At 40.2% G+C, this 14396-nt stretch overlaps 1 protein-coding gene across 4 annotated transcripts in view; it reads right to left on the bottom strand.

Moving 5' to 3' along the window:
* The window catches only part of KIF16B (kinesin family member 16B), a 300381-nt gene that overhangs the window by 54717 nt on the left and 231268 nt on the right, over positions 1-14396 (bottom strand). For all 4 annotated transcript variants that reach the window (XM_064377627.1, XM_064377706.1, XM_064377592.1 and 1 more), the window contains one exon: positions 7880-7969. In XM_064377627.1, coding sequence (XP_064233697.1) covers positions 7880-7969 — 90 coding nt within the window. The remainder of the gene's footprint in view (positions 1-7879; positions 7970-14396) is intronic.

Raw genomic sequence — 14396 nt, 5'->3', positions numbered from 1 at the left:
GGTGCTGCTCAGAAAATAAAAACGTGAAAAATGGTTTATCAGCACAAACTGAAAGTCCATCTACAAATGAAATAACCTGTTGCCTAATCACTTTTTTCTCTCCCACTGGTATTCATTGGGCACCCAGAGAATGCCAGATGTGAGAGAACAATTGCTCTAACACAGCAATTTTCCATTTTTACTGAAAGGCTCTCAAAATATTTTTCTCTTAGCTTTGTGGGGAGAAGGGAGCCCCCTAGGGATGTGGCTGATTGAGGCTGATTGTGTTAGAAACTAGGGGACTCTAATGACTCACTGTGATAAATTAGTTATGATGAAGGCAGGCAACATGAACTATTCCATGTAGCTTCTACTCTCCTGATGCACAGGCATCCCTTAGCACTTGTTTTGATTGTACATTTTAATATACAAAATGTCCCATTTTCAAAATTCATTCTCTTGTCCCTAAGCACAACAGCACAAACTGCTTTCAGCATCACTTAGCCAAGAATATCATAAAAAGACCCTTGACGATTGATTCCAATGCTTCATCTATTTCACTGTGAGATTTATGTCCTTGAGGGGTAAGGTGCCTTAGTCTGTTTGGGCTGCTGTAACAAAATACCTTAAACTGTATAATTTATGAACAGAAATTTATTGCTCACAGTTCTGGACGCTGCAAAGTCCAAGATCAGGGAGCAAGCAGATTCAGTACCTGCTGAGGTCCTGTTATCCACAGATGGAGGCTTCCGTGTTCTCACATGGCAGGGGTGGGGGCAAGCTCCCTCAGGCACTAATCCCATTTATGAGGATCTCATGACCTAGTCACCTCCCAAAGGCCCTATCTCTTAATACCAACTAATTGTAGGTTAAATTTCAACACAGTTTAGGAGGAACACAAACATTCAGTCCACAGCAGTGTTTATTTGGCTCTAGCATTTGAAAAGGAGGACTTCTTGTTAAATGTATGAAAATAAAGTCTTTAAAAAAAAAATCAGACAGGAGTTGGCATCTATTAATCTCCTGGAAGCAGCAGCTCTCCCAGTGACCGCTAACCTTCTAGCCCCATGTCATACAACTTGATTAAAATACCAGACCAGTCATCCAAAAAGCGAGGGGGATAATAGTTCTTCGCTATTCATGCTAATGGATGAAAAAGAGATATGGCTTTAAAAGGTTTTTTCTCTTCAGCTTGATGAGTTAACGTTTCCGTCTTGATGGACTCTCGGACTGTGATCCGGATCCATAGGTAAGCTTCATGGCGTTCACGTGTTCAGACAGAAACAGTAACTCTACCTCTTCCTTGTAGAAACAAAAAGAGAACATGGGGCTTTGTTTCTGAGAATGCAACTTGATTGATATTTAAAAGCCTGACACTGATTTTAATAGAGTCAAAAGTACATAGTTTTCATACAGAAAAAGCACTACAGAAATTATTCGCATGATAAAATTTCAAAGATCTGCTCTCTGGCAGATGCTGCATAATACTTCGTCGTTGCTTTCAATAACACATTGTGTCTGAGGCTCTCACAATCTTTTACAAACTAGCTGTGGCACTGTCATTTTAAAGACGTGAATTGAAAAACATAGGTTTAATTTTATTAAGATTCCATACAAGGTCAATGAAAGGGGGCAGAAAATGAATGCCAGAAGGAGCTATTATCTTGCATAATACATATCAATAGATGAAGAGGACAAATTAATTCAAAACAAAAGGGGAAACCCATTTAGAATCCAGAAGAAACTGCTAAGATTAAAGAAAATGAACAAATAAAAATAAAACAATTTTAAAAACCTGAATAATGCAGCACCTCCAGTGAAGAACTCAGCCTACTCATACAGTCAATCTGAAAACAGAATGGGAATAACATTTGCATATGATTGAAGATCATGTGCAGCAAATCTGCTCTTCTTCAGTATTACAAAGCACAAAAAATTTAGGTTTTTTATTCATAAAATTTGTCATCATACAATTAAAAAAAGGACTACATTTTTCTTTGGTTTTTGCTTTTCCCCTGCTTTCAACCCCAACTTGCCAGAATCTCATGGAACCCAGCGTCTTTTTGTCTTCTTGGTTCGTAAGTTCTGTTTGTAATAACCTTGAGTTGCTTCTATTTTATTCAGAGATGTATCTTATATCTAATAATCAACAACTCCTTACCGCTTTAACTGGCTCATCACCCAAGTGTATATAAAGTATCCCTGAGGGGTCTTCATTTGACCAGCACATCATTCTCCTTAAGGAGACATTATAGTAAATAATTAACCAAATGAATATGAGTGACAGGGAGATCCGAAGCGTTAGTTGAATGATGGTTAAGGAATTCTTAAACCTGCTCACTAGGGTGATAGCTTTCAGGGCTCTCAGTCTACCTAACTTCAGTGTATTCTTTACTGATCTTGATTTTTCATAAATAAAGTCTTTAAGAACATTTAAGCTATTATCAAATTTCTTCACAGAGAAAGTCTTACACATGAACCAGAAGATACATAGATACGTTCAAGAATGTTCACAGAGCAGTAGTCACAACAGCAGTGATTGGGAAACTACCGAAATGTCCACCAACAGGATTCTGGAAACCTGATGAGGTGACATGCCAAGTTTGTTACTAAGCAACACTGCTCATGCTCATAGTAAAAATGACAGACACCCCAACTCCCTGCCCCATTAAGTTGCATCTGGACAGGGGGAACGACAGCTGTCCGGTGGGAAGCCATAGCTTTAGGCTTCTCTGAGTGAGCCGACGGGTAACTCAGCAGGCTGCTGGGACTCTGGAAATTCTGCCTATGGAGTTGTTCCAAGAAACACTGGCTCCCTTCTGGTATCGGATTCTAGGCCAGAGTGGTTCTCACATATGCCCAGGTGGGGCTCACTCTGTGTACGTTTGCTATCACCCAGAGAAATGAGGCAAGAAACAGCTCTCGGACAGCTGAGTGGACTGCTCCAGAGACTGCTCAGGGGGACTTCTCCAAGCCTCTGCTCTGCTGGCAAGCAGTGTTTCTTGTTCTGTGTCCTTCCCAGGGAACCTGATGCTGAGCATGGGCTTATGGGAGTTGTGAGTCTGAATGCATAGCTGGACCCAGGAGGACTTCCTGGTGAGTGTTGCAAATCATTGCTACTGAGGGTTAGATTAAGAAGAACTTTCACATTCCATGTATATATTACTGAATAATGTCAATCTTTTATAATGAACATGTAATTTATTATTGGAGGAAAAAGATTACTGAAAGAAAACAAATCTCCATCAAGAGATCTGTCACATCAAACTGTTTTAAAGGCGCATCCCCCAAGAGACCATGGCCAAACTCCAGAAGAAATGTGAATGAGCAGGGTATCATTTTGGACTCCAAAAGACTATAGGCTATAACTAAAACTAAAACTAAAGTTTTAAGGTAACAGAAGAGTCTATCTTGGCAAGCATATTACAAATTCTGTGTATTTTGAATTCCAGTGTGCTTTTTAATATTTCTTAGCTTGATTAAAATTTTGGAGCCTTGTATGGCTAGGTAATATGTGTCATTTAAAAATATACTATCATCAAACACTTTGTTACCCTTGCAATTAAGAGAGCCAGGATAGTCTTCTACTTCCATAGAAATAATGAGCCCAATCTGAAGTAAATGAAATATGTTCCAACTTAACTATGAAATAGTCATCCATGAGAGGAAATTTTCAGGATCCTTTTGTATCAACCCTTTAGCTTTCCTGAAAGAGTTAGGTCTTTAGCAGATCAAGTGATTTCTCGGATGCTGTCAGGCCAAATAGTCCACGTGGAGATAGCAGATTAGCATTATTTACAGAGATGGTAATAATATAAGCACTAATGAGAGCAATAATAATTGACAAATACCTAATAAACATTGATTTCAAGTCCCAACAAACACTCAGCAAGTAAGACCACATGACGCTGAGCTGCTTAAGAGAAAAAAGCGCTTTACAGGAAAGAAGCTGATATTCAACTTAATTTCAAGCTTTATCTTGAAAATGTTAAATCAACAATGCTGTTGTGAGTAGAAATAAGATTTATTTAGATCTAGAATGACAGGCTGCTGTGTTTTTAGAAACAATTCTTTTTTCTTTTTTGGTTTAGAAACAGAAAGTAGAGTTCAACGCCTGGGACTGGCTTCTACTCATCAATTGTTTGACACAAGGCAAATTATTTACATCTCCTGCTCTTCAGTATCTGCCTCTGTAAAACGAAGAAGGTAACGGCTCCCACATTTCCAGTGATGTCAGAGAACCACATGAGATAAACGGCATGGCACCTGACCACGGTCAGCACCCTGTTAAGTGTCGGGGTTATGGCTATGGACACAAACAACGGCATGGCAAACCTCCGGGTCTGTTCCTTTCAACATGTGGTGTTTGTTCTAGGAGCTTACTGCAAGGTTTCAAATCACCACTCCCACAGTCTGTTTTCCTTCAAATACATGCACACATGTTTGTGGGTTCTCTTTTATATATGACTTTTTTTTGTCCTTATGAGAGAGTAATTATAAGCCACAAAATTAAACACGACATGGAAAAGCAATTTCCATTCTTAGCTATCATTGAGATCCTAAGCCTGTCTTCAGGAAAAGGGGCTTCTGTGAGCAGAAGTCATCTTTGAATAGAAATGGTCTGAAGTCTGAAACTTAGCTAGAAATTGAAGGAGAAATAAAAGGACTTTATTTAATTAGCATAAAAGAAATTTAAAAAAATTTCTTAATTATTCCTGATCCAAACAATAACTTGTATTTCTAAGAGAAAGTTCATAATATCTTTCTCCCTTAAACTGTAGGCTTATATCCTTCATCTCTCTTGATAGTTCCAATTGGGCATTTAAAAGTATCCTCCAATTCATGTCTAAAAAAGAATACTGGATTTGAGCTCTCTAGCACCCCAACAATCCATACTCGGTATGGTCACTAAAATGATCTTTTAAGAATATAAATAAAACCACTTTGTTACCAGGCTTCATACTGTCCAGTGGCTTCCAATGCACTAGGAATACAGTTCAAGGCTCCACATGATAAAGTCTCTTCCTACCTCTTTGCCCACATTCCTCTACCATCCTCATCACTTTTCCAGGTCTTTTTGTTTTCAGAACACACCAAACTTGGTCCCACTGCAGGGCTTTTGCACTTGCTGTTAGTGAGAGTTACAATGTACTCACCTCCAGATTTTCATGGCTGGCTCTTTCTCAACATTCTCAGCACAAATCCCACTCTTTCAGAAAGGTGTATCTGGCCTGCCCCACCTAAAGTAGCCCACTTCCCAGCTCTCATGCTGCACCATCACAACGCCTGGTTTTATTCACTTTATGCAAGCTGAAATTGCTTTATTTATTTGTTTACTGTTTATTCTCTCTACTTCACTAGAAGAGGGAATGCACCTGTCTTGTTCACAATGTATTCACCATGCAGAGTTTCTCAACACAGATGAGTGAATTAATGAATGACACTAATTTGATTTTCTTCATTTGAAGATTAATTTTTTAAAACATGTTTGTAATATACACTTTTTCCTCTTGAAAATACTCTTACATATGCAATAATCTCTGTTCATTCATTTTTCCCAGTACCAGGTGACTTCTTTGACTCACAGGTTCACATCATTCTTAACTTTGGGTATGTTTTCTTCTATTATATCTTTAAAGATTGTTTCTGTTATATTCATTCTGGAGTTTTCTTTTAAAACACAGATTAGAGTTCTGTACTGGTGCTTGGAAAACTCTTTTAAATATCTCTCAGTTAATATCTCAACTAGAATGCCACCTTGTCAGAAAGTCCACCCTGAAATGACCTTGTACTAAAGTGTGCCCAACACCTTCTGCCCCCCCATTCTTTATTGATATTTTTCACATGAGGCATGTAACTCACTTAAAACGGTAACTACAACACTGCATGCTTACTCTTAAAGTGCTAGTTATTATTTTCTCCTTGTTTACTGTCAATGTGCACCTTCTGTATATTTAAGATATACAGAATAAGAAAATTTTTGTCCTTGTCTACCACAGTATTACTGGAATCTAGAAAAATGTGCCTACACAGATTGGGTTAAACTAATCAAAGAATCAATATAAAATAAATACACACTGGAATGAATGATGTGTGTGTATATATAAAGTCTGAGTCCTTTTATTTCACAGAAATTGCTTTTTACATGTATTGCTTTGGGAATTCAGTGACTTTAATGAAATATGCAAAATCTGTCCATTATTAAAATACTGACATAGTAACTTTAACCTAGTGGTTAAGGAGCTACAAAGCTCACTTTAAAAACAAGCTGCTCTGTACATTTCATATGTACACAATACTTCTTTTAATTGTCAATATGGGTTTGAGACATGAAAGTTAAACTGCAGAAACAAACTTAATAACTTGATTTTAATGTTATTACAGTTACTTCTGGAATGAAGCCTCTTGGGAACAGATTCCAACTTGAAGTTTCTTAAATGTTTAATAAAAGGCTAGTGTGACAGCTTAATAACAGAATTTCAGAGATAGCTTAAGATATGGTTTGGATGTGTGTCCCCTACAAATCTCATGTTGAAATATGATCCCCAATGTTAGAGGTGGGGTCTAGTAGGAGGTGTTGGATTTTGGGGACAGATTCCTCACAAATGGCTTGGTGGTATCCGGTGGTAATGAGTACCCTGAGATCTGATTATGAAAAAGAGTCTAGGACCTCCTCCTTTCTCCCTTGCTCCCTCTCTCCCCATGTGACACACTGGCTCCCCTTCATCTTCTGCTATGACTGGAAGCTTCCTGAGGCCCTCACCAGAAGTGGATGCCAGCACTATGCTTCATGAACAGCCTATCAAACTGGATTCTTTTCTTCATAAATTACCCAGTCTCAGGTAATTCTTTATAGCAATGCAAACAAACTAACACAGCTTAATTCTACCTGAGCTCAAGATATATAGATTCCTCTATATATCAGGGAACTATTTTATTTAAAAAAAGTTATTTCTCTTTGTATTTTATATCAGATTTTAAAAAGAGTGGAAGCCATGAGAATGTTAAGGGAACATTATTTAATGTGAACCAAATTATGGAACCAAATTTCTAACTGAATTATTTTTTAGAATGTCATTAAAAAAACCATAAAAATAGTGCTGAAAACGAACATTTGGTGAAAGCAGCCTAATTAGATAATGACTGTTGATCGATTTGCAGCCAGTTCAACCCAAAATTCCCAAAAAGTTGTACCTAAATAATGCTTCCTTTTGTTGAAGTAAAATCATCACCATCACTATCATCATCATCACTTGGAAAACACACATTCATTCTAGAAATACTTTTCTTAAAATTACTCGATAAATGAGTGTTTGTTCAAAAAGGAAAAAAATGACTAACATATTAATACCCTCTGGATATTTGATCTGATGCATGAAATGCTTTCTTGTCTCTAGATAATTCCACATTTTGTATCTACTCTTCCCTCTATGTTTAGTGGCAAAATAACTGTCATGACTTGACTTCTCATTAAGTAGAAGACTAAGCATGAATTTAGTCTTTCTTTTTTAAAGAAAAAAGTGTAAATCTATATGAAGAAAAGTTATTTTAATTTTAATAGGTCTCATAATTGAGAAGTTATAAATTAATTAAAATATTTATTTAAAAGTAACCATACATTTATGAGAAGGATGGAGTTCACTTGCTGTCACTGTACTATCACTTTCAAAATCTTGTGTTCAGAAAATGTTTAAATTGTGTAGAACAGAAATGGAACAAAGAACAAAAATTTTAAAGTTATCTTTGATAAAGGAGTAATTGAAATAAGACTTGGTGACACTAATAATATAGTATTTGAAAGAGAGAGAGAAACGGAGAGAGATAACATTGCTAATGCAATAAGCTCATTTACTTTTTAAAATGAACGTTCTTAATGGGAAAAAATAATTTCATAACTTACCTCTGCATACTTTAACTTCAATGTTTTATGCATTTCTCGAAAACGACTGTAACGCCTGAATACAGTCCATGTCTCATCTAGGACAGTAATCTATTAACCAGGAAAACCAAAATGAATGAGCATTAAGAAGAAAAAGCCATTACAATTTTTTTCCAAATAATTTAAAAATTAAATTAGCATGTAAAATTTCTCTAGAAATGAAAACATTAATCTAGCTGCATAAACACAACTTAGATAAAATAAATGTACTTTACTTAAACGTGAAGCTCGGGCTCTCAGATCTTGTTACAGGCAGCTTGTCTTTGTAAAGTGAGGGGCAGATGGTCATTTCTTAATTGGTTATAAAAAGTGTCCCCTTTTATAGAAACACTTTTAAAGACAAGGAGGTGGAAGAGGAAAAAATCTTACTGCATCTCAATCATCGTTAGTATAATAACACAACAGTATATTTTGCTTTTTTTCAGAGGGAGAATAATCAATCCAGCCTTTTATAGGCTGACTGGAGTGGAAACTCTGTTGCACATCAGCTCACATACGAAAGGTCACAGTGACAAAAAGAGGCAGGTAGACCACATAAGCCTTTACAATCACACCTAAATCACAGGCCAATGAATATCCAATTCCTATCTCCACTTCCCACCTTTCTTCTGAGCCCCAGACCCATGTACCAAACTTGGACTCATCTTTCTTTCCATGTCACCCAGGAACCTCCAATTCAATATGTCTAAAACCATACTCAACATATTCCCTCCAGTCCCAGCTCTGGTGCTCTCCATTTCAAAGCATTCTACCACCACCTACCAAGCGATGCCAGCCAGAGATACTGAGGTCATCCCTGACCTCCCTCCTCTTCCTATCCCTGCATTCAAGCAAGTGCTAAGTCTTGCTCCTTTTGCCTCCTAAACATTTCTTAGAACTTTATCCTTCCATCCTTTGCCATCAGCACCATTTGACTCTAGGCCATTAGGTCTCCTGCGGACCCCACAAGAGCACTGCCCAACTGTCCACTCCCCATCTGCCCTCTCCAATCCCTTCTCTGCATGACTGAAGAGATCTTTTAGAATTCAAATCTAATTATTTGATTTGGGAGGCAACCCTCCTTAAGGGTAGCTTCATGCTGCTTATAGAAAAAGACCTACATTTTTAACCTGCCCACACCAGCGTGTCTGCAGACCTCTCCCGCTAGGTGTCTTCATTCCTGCTGCACTCCCTGAAGGCACATATTCTCTGCTACCTCAGGGCCTTTGCACGGGCTATGCTCCTATATGGGAACTTAACTTGCACGTAAGGGAAATGCTCTTCTCAAGCACAATAATTCAGGCCGATTCTCCTGCATGTAAATCATAGGGCCATCCGTAGGAAAGTAGAAACAAGAATGAGAAAAGACACAGATGGGCAGCTTTGTAAGGAGGAATGAGCCTGAGTCCCAGCCATTCTCTGATTCACTCACTTCCCAAAGTTGCAAATGAGAGGATATGGGGTGTATGAGGATGTACTTTTTAAAATTTTTCATCATTCTGGTTCTATACGCATTTTTCACAATAACTTTTCAATTGTGCCAGGCTTCTTATGAGTTTCCTTGAAAAAGACATTTCCATAAGAAAACAAAAGTGAGTGTATTTACAGAAAATCATTACAAACAAAAGCGCGGGTGCTCTGCAGCTGCAGTGAGCATTTAAGGCTGGTAAGTACGTCACTTGAGCTTGGGAAACCCTGCTCTGGCTGCCGGGCTGGCTGGCGTTCCTCTCTGGCTTTCTTCTCCTCAGCAGACCTCACTGACGTACTGAGAGCAAGACCAGCACAGTCAGCAAGGATGTGGGGGCTTCCTCCGGGCCACAGCTCAACAATCCACAGTCTCGGCTGGACACAAACCAGGTGGCAAGTACAAAACTGGAGCACGAGTGGGTCCTTCTGCCTTTCAAAGTGGCATGCCGCTGCCTGCTTACCTGGTAAAGCTCAGGAAGTTAAGGGAACCACGCCATGACCTAGGGGTAGTGAGACGCATCATGAGACTGTTTCACAAGTGAGACTGTACTATACTGGGACTTGGGATTCCTCAGAAAGCCACCTCCAGAAGCCTAGGTTTCTTGCACTCCGCAGATTCCAATGTTCCCGGCTCTCCTTCCGTCTCCTGAAATGCTTCCACTACACTTCTTGGACTCACGGACAGTCATCAGCAAAATCCCCCAGAACCTCAGCCTCTCCTGGAACATCCCCTTCATCTTTGCTGTAACTGGAAGCTGGCTCTCCCGTAAGGAAGCACTTCCCCGGCAATGCTCTCCAGCAGGGACTGTCTTCTCCCACTCCTCAGCCTACCGTGCTGGGATGGGGGTCGAGACTCGTTCTTCACTCCAACTTCCAAATCGCTGCTCCTCTATCTTAGAAAGGATAGATATCCTCTAAGGTACTATGCTCACAGAGTAGAAATCTCTCAGACCCTGTGTTCTACCCTCCTGCTTTCAGGCAGCCATTCACCCTGGTTGCTTCCTCGATTTCTTGAAGGTTTAGAGAGTGCTCACTGTCATCTGCTTCCCTACTGATCCTGCATGATTCTTGGTAATTTCATTCATCACACAGATGATACCTCCAACACCCTGACCTCTAACGTCCTTTTACCTCTGCCCTGGTTTCTTCCTCACTCAACTTGAAAGCCATGAGAAATTCTCATAAGTACAAAACCTCAAGTCTGTCCCACTCTTGAAATTCTCTGGACAAAAATAAACCACAACTCTTGTTAAAACCAACTGTCTGCTCACTCCCTGCCTGCACCTGCCCAGCAGAATGGGGCTGAGGAATAACACACCCCACCAAACAGACGGATCTCATTTTAAAGTCACAATTCCCACTGTCAAGTCCGCCTCTGATGACACCCACCAGTCACGCCATGTTTTCCAATTCTGTGCACTCTTCCATTCTCTTACAAAATGATTACTCCTCTTTGTCCTAAAGTCTTCACCACCTCTCTCCTGTCCTCTCACCTGACAGCCTTAAGTCCTATTTCACTGAGAAAACAGAAGCAATCAAAGGAACACTTCCACAAGGACCCTTGCCCACCATCATGTCCTGCCCCTCATCTTTCCTCCTGCTTCCAGGCATGAGATATGTCAGTGCTCCTGGTTCAGGTCAACTCCCTGGAATGCTGGGTTCCAACTTCTTTGGCTTTCTGAAACACACCACAATTAACAATTTTCTCTCCTCTCTCCTGCACCAACATAGCCTCCTTTCTATCATATAACTACAAAGGCATTTAAACGTACCATTATTTCTCTCATCTTAAACTCTCATCTTGACTCCCCCTTCCCTTCCATCTACAACTCCATTTCTGTCTTTTCCATTAAATCAAATTTCCTTGAAAAAGTGTATTCCTGATGTCATCCATTTCATTTCATTATTCCCCGGATCCACTCAAATCTACTCACCATTCCACCGAAACTACTCCTACCAGGGTTAACAATGACTTCTGTGTGGCTAAATCCACGGGTCAATGTGTGGTTTTGATTGTACTTGGTCTATGGGAGGGAACTGACACAGCTGTCTGATACACAGATTCCTTCAACATCTTTTGCATTCATTTCAGCTTCCAGGTTGCTACACTCTTACCTTAGTTTTCCCTTCATCTGGGATTTCTCATCTCCCTGACCTCTAAACATCAGCGTGCTCCAGGGCTTAATCCTTGAGAACATGTTTTGTTTTCTACCTGCACTCACTGCTTTGGTGACCTCATCCCATCTCACAGCAGAAATTTGCATGTGGATGACTCCCTGGATGCCCACGCCTCTCTCCTGAACCCCGACTCGTATATTCTATTGCCTACTTGACAAGCTGGCCTCCTCGGATGTCTAATATGCATCTCACACCATGGCTGCACTTACCAAAATGAATCTCACCCAAACCCGCTCCCTTTCCCCATCTCAGTAACTGACAATGCTATTCTTCTCCCTGTTACATGCAAAAACCCTGGCATCATCCTTGATGTGCGTCTTTCTCTTTCACACCTCACATCCAGTCAGTCAGTGAATCCTTTCTTGCCAAACTTCCAAAATAGAATGAGAAAATGACCATTTCTCACTATCTCTACTGTTCATATGTTGGTTCAAACACCACCATCTCTTGCCTGGATTATTTTTAACAGCCTCCTAGTTGGTCTCTTTGATCATAGCCTTGCATCCTTCTCACCTTTCCCTTCATTTTTTTTTCTCAACATAGAAGCCTAAGTGATCTTGTTAAAAATTAAGTATGAAGGGACCATTTCTTTGCTCATATGGAGCATCCTTATAAGGTGTCCCATCTGACTCAGGGTACAAGCTCGAGTTCTTCCACTGACCTACAAGGAGTTCTAAAATCTCTCTCCTCCCTGGCTCCTCCCCAACCACTCTCTCCCTTGCTCATCTAGGATACACCAAACACACCACACAGCAAGTATGGCCTTAGAGACATTGTATGTGCTTTTTCACTTTCTGGAATTCTCGTTTCCCAAGTTTGCACATGACTAGCTCCCTCATTTCCTTCAAGTCTTTGCTCTAAAGTCACTCTTAGCGATGTCCTTCTCGGATAGCCTATCTAAAATTGCATCCTCTCTTTCCCATTCAACACTGCTTACTCTTCTTCTCTAACTTATTTTTCTACTTAGCACTTCTGATTACCTAACACGGTCTAGATTTACTAATATATCTTGTTTCTTTTCTCTCTCCCCGACTAGAATATAAGCTCTAAGGAGAGCTAAGATGTTTATCTGTTGGTCACTGTACTTTAGAAGAAAACTTGACACATCACAGGCATTCTGAAGAGCTGGTATAGGGAGCCCCCAGATGGACTTGTCTTAAACATACTCTGCCTCTTAGTGACAATGAATCAGCAATGCATTTTTTAAATCTCTCTGTGCAGGCCTCAAACAAAATCAGGATTAAAGAACTAGACACTCAGCTTGTGGGGCTTTAGCCTATGGATTTTTCCACTTTGTTGCTTTCACAGCTAACTAATGCTGCACCACTTTTTTGAAATCCCAGAAGAGTGAAATGGTACTTCAAACCTGCCTCACAATTTTGGGTATCGTTCTTCTTTCCCACACTGGCCCCAGGACAGTGTCCTTATAAGTGATACCAACTTCTTTAAGGAAATGCATACACCAAACGCTGGGGAGAACATGATAAGGTGTCCCATCTCACTCAGGGGACACGTTATATACCCTGACAGAGCTAAGTGATTTCCTAGGCAATAGCTATAAAAGGCATTTGGGCACAAGATGACAAGACAGCAAGAAGAAGATAAAATCCCCATCTAAGAATCTTCCCCCAAAAGCATCCAATACTTCTGCATTAATACCACTCCCCACCCCCGAGCACTTATGATAGAAGGTGGGATGCTACCATTGTGTGTGTGTAGAGCTGGGAGGAGAGAAAAAGATGGCCCAATGTGAAAAGAACTTAGCCTGCCCAAAGCTAGCTTTGTACATGTACAGTCAAGTCCACACTTAACATCAGCAGTAGGTTCCTGGAAACTAACTTTAGGCAAAACGACATATAGCCAAACCAAGTGTTCTCATCGACACTGTAAAAAAACGATGCTGAATGAAATGATGTCATTCGAGGACCTGCTATAATTGATTTGCTTTAAGTTGCGGTTTCCAAGAATCTAACCATGATGTTATGAACTTACTGTATTCCTCTGAATTGTGCTTAACGAGGTCAGTAAAGGTATCAGAGGAGTCTTTTTGTGACTCTTCTGGTGACTCCAGGAATCCTACCATTAATGACAGAGAGGGGACTCTCTGGAACCATTAACACTGTATACATAGTAAGGTCTCAAAAATGATTAACAATGAAAATCATTACTGGCATCTTCTGGGTAGTGATTTTTGCCTCTTATCTTACTTGATATTTTAATAAACTCACATACAGACCTCAATGACTTCTGCCCTCGATATTTCAATTTACTGTCTAAACCAATGGTTAACACCATCAGCAGCACTGGGGCACTTGTTAGAAATGCTCACACCTATAATCCCAGCACTTTGGGAGGTCGAGGTGGGTGGATCACGAGGTCAAGAGATCGAGACCATCCTGGTCAACATGGTGAAACCCCGTCTCTACTAAAAATACAAAAAAAAAAAAAAAAAGAAATGCATGCTTTGAGGTCTCACCCACAGCCCCTGCATCAGAAACTCTGGGTTGGGGCCCAGCAGTCTGTTCTGACCAACCCTCCAGGGGATGAGATGCAGGTTAAGGTCCGAGTAGCCTGGCTGTAAACCACTCGTCATGTTGTCCCTTCAAAATCAGATGTCCCACTACCCTCCCAGGCCAAAGCCCTTATGCAGTATTTAGGGACTTTCCTAGGCAATCCCAGCTCCCAGTGAACTAAAAATCTCACACCCCAGACAATGTGTCAATAAAGAAATAGGGCATATTCGTAGGTCTTCTGAAGGGTCTTCTCAACGGCCTCCTCAACCACACACCCCTTTCTGCACCTGGAGAGCTACTGCTCGGCCCCCAGGGTAGTGTCCAAACCACAATTTTTCCTT

This window comes from Aotus nancymaae, unplaced genomic scaffold (assembly GCF_030222135.1).
Source record: "Aotus nancymaae isolate 86718 unplaced genomic scaffold, 86718_ANA_hifiasm-v0.15.2.pri h1tg000001l, whole genome shotgun sequence".
In the NCBI taxonomy this organism is placed as follows: domain Eukaryota; kingdom Metazoa; phylum Chordata; class Mammalia; order Primates; family Aotidae; genus Aotus; species Aotus nancymaae.
The sequence above is the reverse complement of the archived record's forward strand: the minus strand, read 5'-3'. Positions and strand labels throughout refer to the sequence as shown.